Genomic DNA, 13892 nt, shown 5'->3' on the forward strand with positions numbered 1-13892 from the left:
CGCTTTTTGGCATATTTGCATGTTTTGTTTGGTTGAAGACATCAAATGCCCATAAGAAATAAAGGCAATTCATACCACTTGAAATCGATTCGCCACATTTTATAGTGCAGATATATGCATATATACGGAATACGAGCATATTCTTGACATACCTGCATATAAATGCATATAAATGCAAATTTGCAATTATTATTATTTTGTGTACAACGTATACTGTTCTATATTGATATTAAAATGTTGACCGTCGACAGTATTACCAAGAGCTTGACAGTGTGTATTGGTATTCGGTTCGGATGTTGGAATCATAGAAAAATCATGTTTTACGAGACTTGAAGTAGTGGAGAGGACAGATCCTTCCTCGATACTTATCAGGGACCAACCTACCCGTCCAAAAATTATTATTATTATTATTTATAAGAAACAATAGAAACAGCCTGAAAGTAATTAATGCCTCCATTCTCTTTGTTCCTATGGTCTTGTCAGTAGCAGGACCTAACCAGTGCGGACCAACTGTCTTGTTCAGACCAATATTTTGTAGCTCTAACCTATCTTTACTGCTCGTCTTTCGTGTCATTCAGTATATGTGGAGAATGCCCTGATGTTGGCAAGCCTGTTTAGTGCATTGCGAACTCGCCAGAGCTGCCACTATGTTGATTATATAACATATACTTTCATTTCTTCGTTGTATAAAGATCAGTAGGCACTAGAAAAAATTCCAAAGGAAAAATCAGCTAAAGTATTCAGCTTCAATTGTTGATATTTGAAGAACCAAGTACTGTAATACTGTTGGCTGTCTAACAGGGTAGGACTCATCTTGGTGCGTTAAAGTTCTTAATTACCTGTATTTGATACAAAGGTGGATCGAATATGGCAAGAAATTGGCGCGGTTTTCTATAATAGTCGACGAAGTGACAACAGTAAACAGTTGGCAGGAATGTACACTTGCATCTACAGTCGCTTCTTTTACTGATATCACGAAGGGAAGGTATATGAGTTTGTTGTCTAACGCATAGTTATTCGGATCTTAGTACGTGGCGATGTTAAACTTTCAGAAATGGCATAGATTGCCTGCACATTTTGGCATTGATCCACTGTGGAAGCCTCCAATATACCACTAGCACACGTTATTTCCTAAAAGACTGGGCAGTAACTTCCAACCTCGATCAAATATTTCGTCTCCTAAGGAGCATTACGCTGCAAAGCAATTTGAGAGTGGAAGACCTCCTTCACGGCGACACTCGAATAAGTGTTCGTGACGCGTATGTGCAGCAAATGGTATACTTTATGGACTTGTGCAGAGATCTTTAAGAACGTGTTGAGTTTACTCAAAGTCACTTCAAGTTAAATACCAAGAAGTTTGATGCAAATCAGGAAGCTGTAAGGGCTGAAATATCTCAGCAGCTTTTAGATCGCTTCGAAGCCAAGGAGTATAATTTGTGTTGCACATTCTGAAATGTGGTGAATCTTGGGTGCACCACTATACCCCTCAAACGAATAAGTCACGTAAGGAGTGGTGTGCAATAGGGGGAAACAGATCGATATGTCTATCGGCAAGGCACTATGAACGTTCTTGGGATGTTGACGATGTTCTGAACGTCGACTCTCTACTTGAACGACGAACAGTATACAAGTGTGAAGAGTTTAGAGAGGGTTATCATTACAACATACATACATACATTATCATTATAGACTGTTATGCCTTTCAGCGTTCAGTCTGAAAGCCTCTGAGAATTTACTAAACGTCGCCACAATCCTCGATTTGCAACTAGTGTTGTGGTCTCATTTAGTTCTATACCTCTTATCTTTAAATCGTTAGAAATCGAGTCTAACCATCGTCGTCTTGGTCTCCCTCTACTTCTCTTACCCTCCATAGCAGAGTCCATTATTCTCCTAGGTAACCTATCCTCCTCCATTCGCCACACATGACCCCACCACCGAAGCCGGTTTATGCGAACAGCTTCATCCATCGAGTTCATTCCTAAATTAGCCTTTATCTCATCATTCCGAGTACCCTCCTGCCATTGTTCCCACATGTTTGTACCAGAAATCATTCTTGCTACTTTCATGTCTGTTACTTCTAACTTATGAATAAGATATCCTGAGTCCACCCAGCTTTCGCTCCCGTAAAGCAAAGTTGGTCTGAAAACAGACCGATGTAAAGATAGTCTCGTCTGGGAGCTGACTTCCTTCTTACAGAATACTGCTGATCGCAACTGCGAGCTCACTGCATCAGCTTTACTACACCTTGATTCAATCTCACTTGCTATCATTACAAAAGGTGCGAAATTCCTATCCGCGTTCTACGTCTTCACGATATCGCCAGGCCCCACACTTCCACTACGGAAGCCAAATTAGGAGAAATGCAGTGGACAGCTTGTATTATCCTCTTAATTTATCATCATTTGTTTAGACTACTTAAGTTGATATAATTTTTCCAAGGACGAAGAGGTGCAAGTGTGCAATTGGTTCCGTTTCAGTCCAATATTCTCTTAAAAAAATGAAGAATGAATCTAGAAAATGCCAGAGCGGTGTAAATTAGCTATGTGTGATACAAAGGTGGATCGAATATGGCAAGAAATTGGCTCGGTTTACTTTAACAGTGGAAGCTGTGTACGAAAATAGTTTCATGTTATTTTGTTGAAAATATTAAATTTATAAAGAGTTTTAAAATACCTCATTTATTACTTTGAGAAATTTCCGAAAAGTCCGTCTTGAAAGGCGAGCAAATGAGATAAGCCCCAGGTGCCCTCACCTTGAATACAATGGGTCCCTTAGCTGAATATGAACTGTCTTCCACTTACCCTTACTTTCTATTTTCCCTTTGTCAACTACTGTTATTTTACGACCCCGACCGTATTAATTTGGCAAAGCGTAGCGAGTCTCATTTTCACGCCCTTCGTGGCTCGTCACTTCCTCTTTCGGAGTCTTTCTTTCTTTGTAGTTTCGGATTTCTTCACACCATGTGAAGGGATGGTTGACCAGTTGTACTTCCACTTAAAATCTGTTTCTCTGTAATCTGGTAGAGGAAAATGGACGGTAGATATTGACACGAGGGCAGCCTAGATGCGGTCAAGCTCTCGCATATGGTAGATGAGGCTACACGATTCTTCTTCTTGTTTCCTTATGCCCATTCAAATAGTGCGTTGGAACTTGTTCATTGGCTTGATGACTTTTGGCTTCCTATTCTTCCAAAATCTCTTCATGAACTCAGTGTGTTGCCTCTTCCGTTCTTCTGACCACTTGCTCCTTGTTTTCAGCACAAACGTGTGTTTATTTACTGAGGTCCTGAAGACTTCGCAATTTTGCACGATGCCTTTCCTGATGTGCAGTTCATTCAGGTCTCCTCTTGTTTCTTACAGCCAATTTATTCTCCTGTTCTGGGAATTTATTACATTGAACAATGTTTTTGTGAGTCTATTATTATCCATCCTAAAAATGTGTCCAAAAATGTCAAACTTCTCCTCCGCACAGTATTGATTAAACTATCTGTGTGATATAGAGGTTTGCAGTCCGCCTTTTGATCCAAATTCCATTTTTTTGTGTGGGTCCAAAAATTTTCCTTTCTCAATATCTGCAGTTCTAGAATGACTTCCTAATATTAAGGTTTCTGTTGCATATAGAGCTTCCGGTAGGATAACTGTTTTTTAATGTGTCAATTCAGCCTAATGTGACATTAATCGTTTATTGTAGTATCCCAATGTTAGTCTAAATATCGTCTAAAGATCTGACGCCCTTTCAGTATTGGCCAAAGTGTCTAATCCCGAAGGAAGAATTATTTCTCCAATGCATATTAAAGAACCTGTGAAATTGTCCCATCTTTCTTGCACTTTTGCTACACGATTATTATTATTATTATTATTATTATTATTATTATTATTATTATTATTATTTCGTCTTAAAACAATAAACACCGTCAACATTCTGAAAATGTCGAATAAGTATTTTTTGTTTGTTTAATTATAAAGAATGTGACGCAGTGAAACTCAATACATTGTGCCTCTCCATCTATGGAAGTCTCCCCTCTAACTTTCTCGATTCTGCAGAGAAATCGAATCCTCATCCTTCCCGGCAAGTGGAACACACAGTTGCTGGCGCACCTTGCCTCAAGAAGGATGATAATACGGTATTCAGTTTTGTGTGTTATGTGCTTTTTGTAAGCCCGTCTTTTGAATGATCGTAAAATAAAACCAATCACTTGTTTTTTCACGTCTGTATATCCTTAATTAGCGTTCAGACATTCTGAAGGACGGAGACAGACTATGCATCCTCGCGGCTCCAAATGGATAATAGCGTCTCCTCCGTTGTGAATTCATAATGAAATAGAACGCTGAGGCGGCTGTCATATTTGACGTCAGTATTCCTTCGGGATATGCGACATGGAGCGATATTCAACCAGTGCATGTTAGTTTTAGGTGCGGTTTGTAGCTTCGAAGACACAACAGCAAATGACGGTGGGTAATTTGAAGGAGAGAAACGACGGAATGTATGTCTATCCTTAAAATTAATCATAGGAGGAAGAGAAAGAAATCATACTTTCTAAAGAATGAAAGTTTTGACCGTGGAAGAGGCCATGCAACGAGAGAATGTATTCCCTAACCACTGCAGATTTCTTACCGTCTAGGTCATAAGAAAACAAAAATAAGGGCAATCGGAAAGGAAATCTGAATTATAGGAGAAATGTCAGATACAGCTGGACCGCCAAGGTTGTGACATCACTCCTATAAGTTGTGAAACTCTGAGGAGGTGATGTGAAATTAATGATTTCATTAATCTCGTAATTAAGGTCCAGGTTATAGGAAAATTCCATGTATGTGTGTTTGATTAGTGCAGCGGCTTAGCTGAGCTGCTGACCTGGTTTTCCGCCTGGACGACCAAGGTTCGAATCGAGGCCGATTGTAGCTTGGAGTTTTCACCCGAAAAATCACGTGGCGTAGGGAAAGACACGCGGCTTTAAACCCACGACTAAAGCCAATATGAGCCATAGGTTGCTTCAGTGAGCCTATAAATACCTGCGGTGAGCTGAAGAAGCATACCTATCCAAGATAACTGGGAAAAGGCCAATAAGAAGGAGATTTTGTTTCCTACTGGTTTAATATCGCATTGACAGATCAAAGGTTTTCGGGACGGAAGGATGGGAATGGGTAGGATCGGGAAGGTAGCGGCTGTGGCCTTAAGATATAACCACTGAACTTGCCTCGTGTGGAAACTGGTAACCACGGAAGGCCATCTTCAGGACTGCTGTCTGTGGGATTCGAACCCACTATGTTCCGAATGCAAGTTCACAGTAGCGTGCCCCTAACTACATGGCCAACTGGCTCCGTATAATAGAAAGAAGAAGAATAAGAAGGAGAAGAATAATTTAAATTTAAAGAAAACGACGTCCAAAGAAACACTATCGATGGTATAGGGGAACAGGACAATAGGACAGGAACGGACAAACTCACAATTTTTATCCAATATCAGTGCCTTGATTGTTCATAAAACAAAATTGATATAGTGTACCGGTATGATAATGATATTGTAAAGATAAAGGGTTTGGTGTCCCACTAACTATTTCGAAAACCCCAAAATGCCGAAAAGTTTGCATCATAGGAGTCCTTTAATGTGCCGACAAGTCTCCCGACAGGAGCACTTTAAAATACCACCGGACTGGTCAGAGCACTTTGGACTCAGGCAATCAATCTCGAAAACATAAAAATTAACGTACATCATCTTCATTATAGCCTATTATACCTTTCAGCGTTCAGTCTACAAGCCCCTGTGAATTTACAAAACATCTCCACAATCCTCTATTTGTAACTAGCTCCGTGGCTTCGTTTAGTTACATACTTCTTACCTTTGAATAATAAGAAAGTGAGTATAATAGTGTCGTCTTTATCTCTCTCTACCGAGCGAGTTGGCCGTACGGTTAGGGATGCACAGCTGTGAGATTGCGTTCGGGAGATGGTGGTTTGAACCCCACTGTCGGTAGTCCTGAAGATGGTTTTGCGTGGTTTCCCATTTTCAAACCAGGCAAATGTTAAGGCTGTACCTTAATTAAGGCCACGGCTACTTCCTTCCCACTTTTAGCCCTATCCTAATCTCATAGTCGCCATAATACCTATCTGTATCCGTGCGACCGTAAAGCACTACGTTCAAATTCAATTTCTACTTCTCTTATCCTTCCTAACCGAACCCATTATTCTCCTATCCTCCTTCATTCACCTCACATGAAGCCACCACCAAAGTCGGTTTATGCGTATCGCTTCATCCATCGAGTTCATTCCTAACTTAGGTTTATCTTTTCATTCCGAGTACCCTTCTGCCAATTTTTCCACCTGTTTTTAAGAGCGATCATTCTCGGTACTTTCATGTCTGTTACTTCTAACATGAATAATATATCCTGAGTCCACCCAGATTTCAATGAAAACAGACCGATGTAAAGATAGTTTCATCCGGGAGATGATTTATTTCTTACAGTTAATATTGTTGATCGTAACTGCGGGCTCACTGCATTGGCTTTGCTGCACCTAGATTCAATTTCACTTACTTTACTACCATCTTGGGAGAATCCTAAATACTTGAAATGACCTGCTGTTTCAGTTTTGTATTCACAACCTGATATTCATTTCTCATAGGTGTCCTCCCTACTGGTATCACTGTAGTCTTGGAAATACTCATTTTCATATCATATTCGTTGCACCTGTTTTCACGTACCAAGATACTAGACTGAAGGCTTTCGGCACAATCTGCCATTAACACCAAGTCGTCAGCATAGGCGAAACTGCTTACTAAATTTTTACCTAGTTGGATGCGTCCTAGTTAGTTTATACTCTTCAGTAGATGATCCATATAAATTATGAACAACAAATGTGATTCCAGCCCTGTATAACCCCTGTACGTATTTTGAACCAGGAACTCATTCCACCGTCAATAATCACTGTAGCCCAATTATCATCATTGATCCCTTTGATTGCTTTCATTAATCTTCCGTTAATCCCATAATTCCCCCGGTGCAGGTAACAACTTCTCCCTCGGTACTATGTTATATGCTTTGTGTAGATCTACAAAATACAAACATAACTGACTATTCCTCCTGTAGTATTTTTCATTTACCTAGTGCATACTGAAAATCTGACCCTGACAACCCTCTGGGGTTTAAAATGTCACTGGCTTTATCCAACTTACTCTCAACCACTGATTGCACACTCCCTTCCATAATGTCAGTGAACATATTGCCTGGTATACTGACCAATAAAATACGTCGATAGTTCTTGCAATCCTTCCTGTTCCGTTGCTTGTTGGTAGGTGCAATTATTTCTCTCGTCCAATCAGAATGTGTCTTACTAACTTTCGATGCTAATTTTATTACATTACTCTGTGAAAACATTCCATCCTGTCCTACTCCAATATTTCACCACTTCAGATCTAATTCCGTATATTCCTGCTGCTTTATAACTGGAGTTTATATACCATCCTTTCCACTTACTCAAATGTAACTATACTAATATCATTGTCTTCCTCGCCATGATCTCGATTGTTCGTGACGTCAGTAGAAAGAATTCCTCTTACGCTGAAAATATTTTCAAAGTATTCCTTTCACCTGTTCAGTGATTCCCTGGGATCTAGTACACTGACTGACAGAGCAAATGCAACACCAAGAAGGAGTGGTCAGAACTTTATGCCAATTGCAGGGTAGACTGACGTCACTAAGGTATGCTCATGATGTGAAATGCGCCGCTGTGCTGCGCACGTAGCGAACGATAAATGGGACACGGCGTTGGCGAATGGCCCACTTCGTACCGTGATTTCTCAGCCGACAGTCATTGTAGAACGTGTTGTCGTGTGCCACAGGACACGTGTATAGCTAAGAATGCCAGGCCGCCGTCAACGGAGGCATTTCCAGCAGACAGACGACTTTACGAGGGGTATAGTGATCGGGCTGAGAAGGGCAGGTTGGTCGCTTCGTCAAATCGCAGCCGATACCCATAGGGATGTGTCCACGGTGCAGCGCCTGTGGCGAAGATGGTTGGCGCAAGGACATGTGGCACGTGCGAGGGGTCAAGGCGCAGCCCGAGTGACGTCAGCACGCGAGGATCGGCGCATCCGCCGCCAAGCGGTGGCAGCCCCGCACGCCACGTCAACCGCCATTCTTCAGCATGTGCAAGACACCCTGGCTATTCCAATATCGACCAGAACAATTTCCCGTCGATTGGTTGAAGGAGGCCTGCACTCCCGGCGTCCGCTCAGAAGACTACCATTGACTCCACAGCATAGACGTGCACGCCTGGCATGGTGCCGGGCTAGAGCGACTTGGATGAGGGAATAGCGGAACGTCGTGTTCTCCGATGAGTCACGCTTCTGTTCTGTCAGTGATAGTCACCGCAGACGAGTGTGGCGTCGGCGTGGAGAAAGGTCAAATCCGGCAGTAACTGTGGAGCGCCCTACCGCTAGACAACGCGGCATCATGGTTTGGGGCGCTATTGCGTATGATTCCACGTCACCTCTAGTGCGTATTCAAGGCACGTTAAATGCACACCGCTACGTGCAGCATGTGCTGCGGCCGGTGGCACTCCCGTACCTTCAGGGGCTGCCCAATGCTCTGTTTCAGCAGGATAATGCCCGCCCACACACTGCTCGCATCTCCCAACAGGCTCTACGAGGTGTACAGATGCTTCCGTGGCCAGCGTACTCTCCGGATCTCTCACCAATCGAACACGTGTGGGATCTCATTGGACGCCGTTTGCAAACTCTGCCCCAGCCTCGTACGGACGACCAACTGTGGCAAATGGTTGACAGAGAATGGAAAACCATCCCTCAGGACACCATCCGCACTCTTATTGACTCTGTACCTCGACGTGTTTCTGCGTGCATCGCCGCTCGCGGTGGTCCTACATCCTACTGAGTCGATGCCGTGCGCATTGTGTAACCTGCATATCGGTTTGAAATAAACATCAATTATTCGTTCGTGCCGTCTCTGTTTTTTCCCCAACTTTCATCCCTTTCGAACCACTCCTCCTTGGTGTTGCATTTGCTCTGTCAGTCAGTGTATGAATTCATCTGATTGACCAAAATCACTGTTCATTTCCTTTCTTAGATCTCTTACTATTATCCAAAATGGTTTACCTGCCACTTGACCCCTTTTCAGGTTATTAACAAAATTTAATGAACAACGCAGTGTATTATTAGAGCATGGATAACACGTATAATTTGCCAAAGTGCTCTCCATATACAACACATTGATTGTTTCTCTTGAAGATGTTTCACGACTGCTCCTGTAGTTTAGTGTCTGAAGTTGGTGACGGAGATGTAAGGGATATTCATCTGAAACCTAGACAGTTGGCAATACTGTAAATAATTGACAGGAAAGCGATGAAGTAGCAGTACTGCCTGGTTTGGTATTTGTAGTAACAACTCCGAGCATGGTCAGTCTGAGACATACGTCCTCTAAGAGGAGGGAGACTTCGAAAGAACATTCGTGTAAGTTAGGTCCAAACGAATCCAAAGTGACAGGCTAAATTGTTGTGTAAGAAAGACGTTTTGGCTGGGATAATTGTCACCAAGTGTGTTTGTGTTGGACAGTAACGTACATCAGCACGCAGCCAATGCACAACGGACTCTCGGCGCTGTTTTCACTGGGATCTTATAGATCACTCACCTTGCAGTGAAGATCGCTCCCCTTCTGACAGTCACGGCTTTGATGTGATGAAGAAACCCCGAAAATGTATGCATTTCACCACTGATCAAGTGGTTCCTAATGCTATGTAAGAGTGTTTCAACCCGCAATCAACATTCTTCATTGTGGAGGATCTAGAGAAGCCAGTTCAGCGCTGGAAAGAGTGTGAGAACGGTAGACACTGATATAGATGTTGATTTCCATAGGGAAACTGAAATATTTGTCCCGATTGAGTAAATTTATATTAGTATTAACGATAGACACTCTCAAACTATAATCAAAATGCCCTCGTCTTGAAGTCCGTATGGTGTGCATGATTGTTAAGTGAGGCCGCACACCGGACGCGTCAACATCTGCAACGCAACATGAAAAACGACTCGCTTGTTTGTCGCACTCGTGATGCAGACTTGTAGCCGCACACCGGAGAAGCATGTGTCTGCATCAATACGCTACGCATTATCAGCTGTTAACATGGCCTCCTCGAGTGAAGATGATGTTTTGCTGTACATGTGGTTGAAATTGCGTAACAAGAGGAAAAGAAAATGGATTCATGATTTTAATATGTCGTGTGCTCAACATGGTGCTTATACCTTAGCGCATGATTTACTAAAAGATCCGGTAAAATTCCAGTCATACTACCGAATGTACCCCGAAAGCTACACAGAACTTCTTCAGAAAATTTCTCCATTATTAAGAAAACAAGACACAAACTACAGGAAGGCTATAAGTCCTGATGAAAAGCTACTTATAACACTAAGGTAAGTTCAAAGCTTAGAATAATAATTTGTTGTTAAAATAATTAAATTATTTATTAGATGATGAACACAGCTGCGAAATTGTTCATATTGACAAAGTATATAAATAATATGTGTGCAATGTTTTGGTTTTTTCACTTATAACTTCATACCATACAGTGCTGTCTTTGTAACTACGTCTTATCAGTATGAGTGATCACGTTCTTCCTCGTTTTCTTCTGGTAAATTCTCTGCATACGAGAATGGTGAGATAGTATATGAGGAGCCCGTCTGACCACCGTAATGCAATACGGAAGTTGATGGATGGGAATGAGTATCACTACACTGAACATTCCTGGCTGATCCGTACAGCATGTCATTTAATTTTTGCTGCACAAACAACTTAAATGAGCTTTTAGCTGCAGGTGATAATTTAGCCACATCTGGTAGCAGGCTTTTGAAAAACAACTCATCAGGGTTATTACACTCCGCTTCAGCCGTACGCTTTGTTTTCATCTGAATATATGAAGAGAAAATTTCGTCAATATCCATTTTAATGGCGCTTCTTTTTGTATCTCTTCTACGTGTTCGAGGTAGCGGCTGCATAATTTCTTGAGCACTATTCTCCTCGTCGTTTTCTTTTGTCATGGCCACTGATGATGGTTGTTCCTCTGTAGCAGATTGCTCCTCTTCATACGGATTTTCTACGTTTCCCACTTGTCTTCTTGATTTCGTAAATGGTGTCAAAAACGCCAAGTAGTCTGCAAGATAGTAGGGCTTTTTGGTTACTGCTGCTGAACCACTGGTAGGAGCTTGCCTTAAGTATCTGGACCAACAGTTCCTACAGTTTCTCCATTTGTCTTTACAGGTGGCCACTGCAATGAGAAAATACACTTATTATTATTATTATTATTATTATTATTATTATTATTATTATTATTATTATTATTTATTTTATTTCATATAAAGGATGTCCTTGAGGCCAGAGCCCTATAGTAGGACTATACATACAATAGCTATACTAATGAATGCTTATTAACACATAAAAAATAAATTCACAACAAACATTTTATAACAAAAACAGTGCAGTTCAATGATATTAAATTTATAGAATGTGTGTATATGAGTGCAATTGTCAATAGTTTAATTTGGCTAAAATAATTTTTTACAAGCTTTTTAAAATTTAATTTAGCAGTAATAGTATTCATGGTCCTTTATTTCCAGGTACTTAGCTACTGGCAACAGCTTCAGATGCTTGAGCTTTCAGTTTAAAAGAGGAGAAACAACAATCGGCAAAATTGTGGATGAAGTGTGTTCGGCAGTATGGACAACACTTCAACCTGAGTTTATGCCTGCACCCTCAAAGGAGTTATGGGAGAATATTTCCGAAAGATATTTGGAACTCTGGAATATGCCTAACTGCATTGGTGCCATAGACGGGAAACACGTTCGTATCCAGTGTCCGAGAAACAGTGGCTCATCCTTCTATAACTACAAGGGCTATTTTTCTATTGTTCTATTAGCTTTGGTTGATGCAGATGGACTTTTCATTGTTATAGAAGCTGGTGACTATGGCAGAAACAGTGATGGTGGCGTGTTGCGAAACTCAGCTTTAGGAAGAAACCTTCAGCAGGGCACACTGAATATACCTGATCCCAAGAGGCTACCGAAAGATGATGATCACTGTTCACCATTTCCTTATTTTTTCGTTGGTGATGAAGCTTTCCCATTACAGAAGCATATCATGAGACCCTATCCGCGAAGAGAACTTACAAATGAAAGGCGGATTTTTAATTATAGGCTTAGCAGAGCTAGAAAGAGTGTAGAATGTGGTTTTGGAATGCTTGCTTCTAAATTTAGAGTTCTCGGTACAGCTATAGCCTGCAAACATGATAAAATAGACAACATAATACGAGCAATTTGTGTTCTGCATAACTTCATTAGACTAAAAGACGGCGTTTTTAGTGAACCGAGTGTAACAGATAAGGATGAAAATACTGACAATACGATGCGTGTGTTGCAGAGATTGCAACCCTGCAACAGAAGAGCAACAGTTGAGGCTGTTGAATTAAGAAATCACTTGTGTTCTTACTTTATGAAACCAAACGTAGCCCTTTCTTGGCAGAATAAGTACGCTATAGAATAAATATAAATATAGCTGCACTATACATTATCAGTAATTCTGGTTGCGCAAGAAATGTTTATTCTTACATAATTAAACATGTAATTACTGTACATGGACCTAATTAATAAATATGTTACTGAATGTAAGTTACTTACCATTTAAATTTAATTCTTTGGACACTGCATGCCACGCTTTATCCACCTCGTTCTTATTCGAATGTCCTGGTAGCGAATAATCATATATTATTCGATATTTCTCCACGGATTGCACTAATTTAATGTTGATTTGTTCTTCATTCATGCTGGCACTTGTGTTCACTGGCACTGCTCAGAAAAAGCAGGAACAGAACTATACGAGAAGGTGTTTGCTTAAGACATGACGCATAGAAATGGAACATGCAGTGTCTTATCGCTCGTGTCTGCAGCAGGATGCTGATGATATCATCAAGACGCAGACCGGTGTGCGGCGATTTGTGTTTTTCCATTGCTTATCACTGTGCTCCTTTCTGATGCGTCATGTCTCTGTGTCGCTGACGTGACTTGACGCGTCCGGTGTGAGGCCTGCCTAAGACCTGACACCATGGTCAACCACTTCGAGTTATGCTGTTGGAACAGTACTTTGACCATCAAAATTAGTGCGGGAGAGGTATACAGTTCGTAATCACTAGATAGCGTGTCAAAAGCTTGGGTTCAATTCCAAACCCTTATGCAGGGCTCTTTTGGTGTGAGGACATATGGCGCTGGTGATGGTGATTCATGTTTCGGAAGGGAACGTTAAGCTTTGAGCAGCCCCCTTGGTGTTATTCGACTGCAGAAAGTTATTCACCGATGCCGAGTTTTGTTAATAGCCTTCCAGCAGTAGAAATGTCGAGTGAAAGGTAGTCCAACTATTCATAAAAACCTGTATTCTGAGAAATGGGCTGCATGCTTTTTTGAAACTTGGGTAGCTTCTTCGCAGAACTGATGATTTTGCAGTGGTTGATTTGAAAGAAGATGGTGTAGGCGTGTTAATTGATTCATGGATTGAGAGGTGCCATAATTATACTCCTCCCCACTCACACTAACATTACGTCCTTGTGAGAACAATCTGTAGAATTTCGTCATAGTCACTTGATTGGAGCGCAGTCCTGTGATGTAACACTGTGGCGGGTTATTAGAGTCCTTAAAACTAAAAGTAAAATGTTTTTTATCGATAAAATTGATTAAACTAAAGTTGAACTTGCCATAAGGGACATATCTAAATAACATTCATTTAATTACCTGGCAGAAATATATGGTTTTAAACGATACAGATACTTCCGAGTAACTGATATTCTCAGTAACGGAAGCGGACACCAAATCTATGTCCAGCGTTAATTTAAAATTTCTAAGTAACGGAT

At 41.1% G+C, this 13892-nt stretch overlaps 2 protein-coding genes across 2 annotated transcripts in view; both read left to right on the plus strand.

Annotated features, from left to right (window-relative positions):
* LOC136867307 (cadherin-87A) overlaps positions 1–13892 on the plus strand; it is a 258249-nt gene that overhangs the window by 139239 nt on the left and 105118 nt on the right. The window lies entirely within an intron of this gene.
* Positions 10029–12655, plus strand: LOC137499031 (putative nuclease HARBI1). The gene is made up of 2 exons (XM_068227071.1): positions 10029–10413; positions 11614–12655. Exons 1-2 carry the CDS (start codon positions 10055–10057, stop codon positions 12533–12535), a joined length of 1281 nt encoding a protein of 426 aa, XP_068083172.1. The 5' UTR covers positions 10029–10054; the 3' UTR covers positions 12536–12655.

Source organism: Anabrus simplex, chromosome 3, assembly GCF_040414725.1.
Source record: "Anabrus simplex isolate iqAnaSimp1 chromosome 3, ASM4041472v1, whole genome shotgun sequence".
NCBI classification, from domain to species: Eukaryota; Metazoa; Arthropoda; class Insecta; order Orthoptera; family Tettigoniidae; genus Anabrus; species Anabrus simplex.

Excerpts from the sequence above, each read along its gene's own strand:
- LOC137499031 (XM_068227071.1), top strand. The coding sequence starts at position 10,055 with ATGCAGACTTGTAGCCGCACACCGGAGAAGCATGTGTCTGCATCAATA. Across the intron at positions 10,414-11,613 it reads AAGCTACTTATAACACTAAG|GTACTTAGCTACTGGCAACA; the intron begins GTAAGTTCAAAG and ends CTTTATTTCCAG.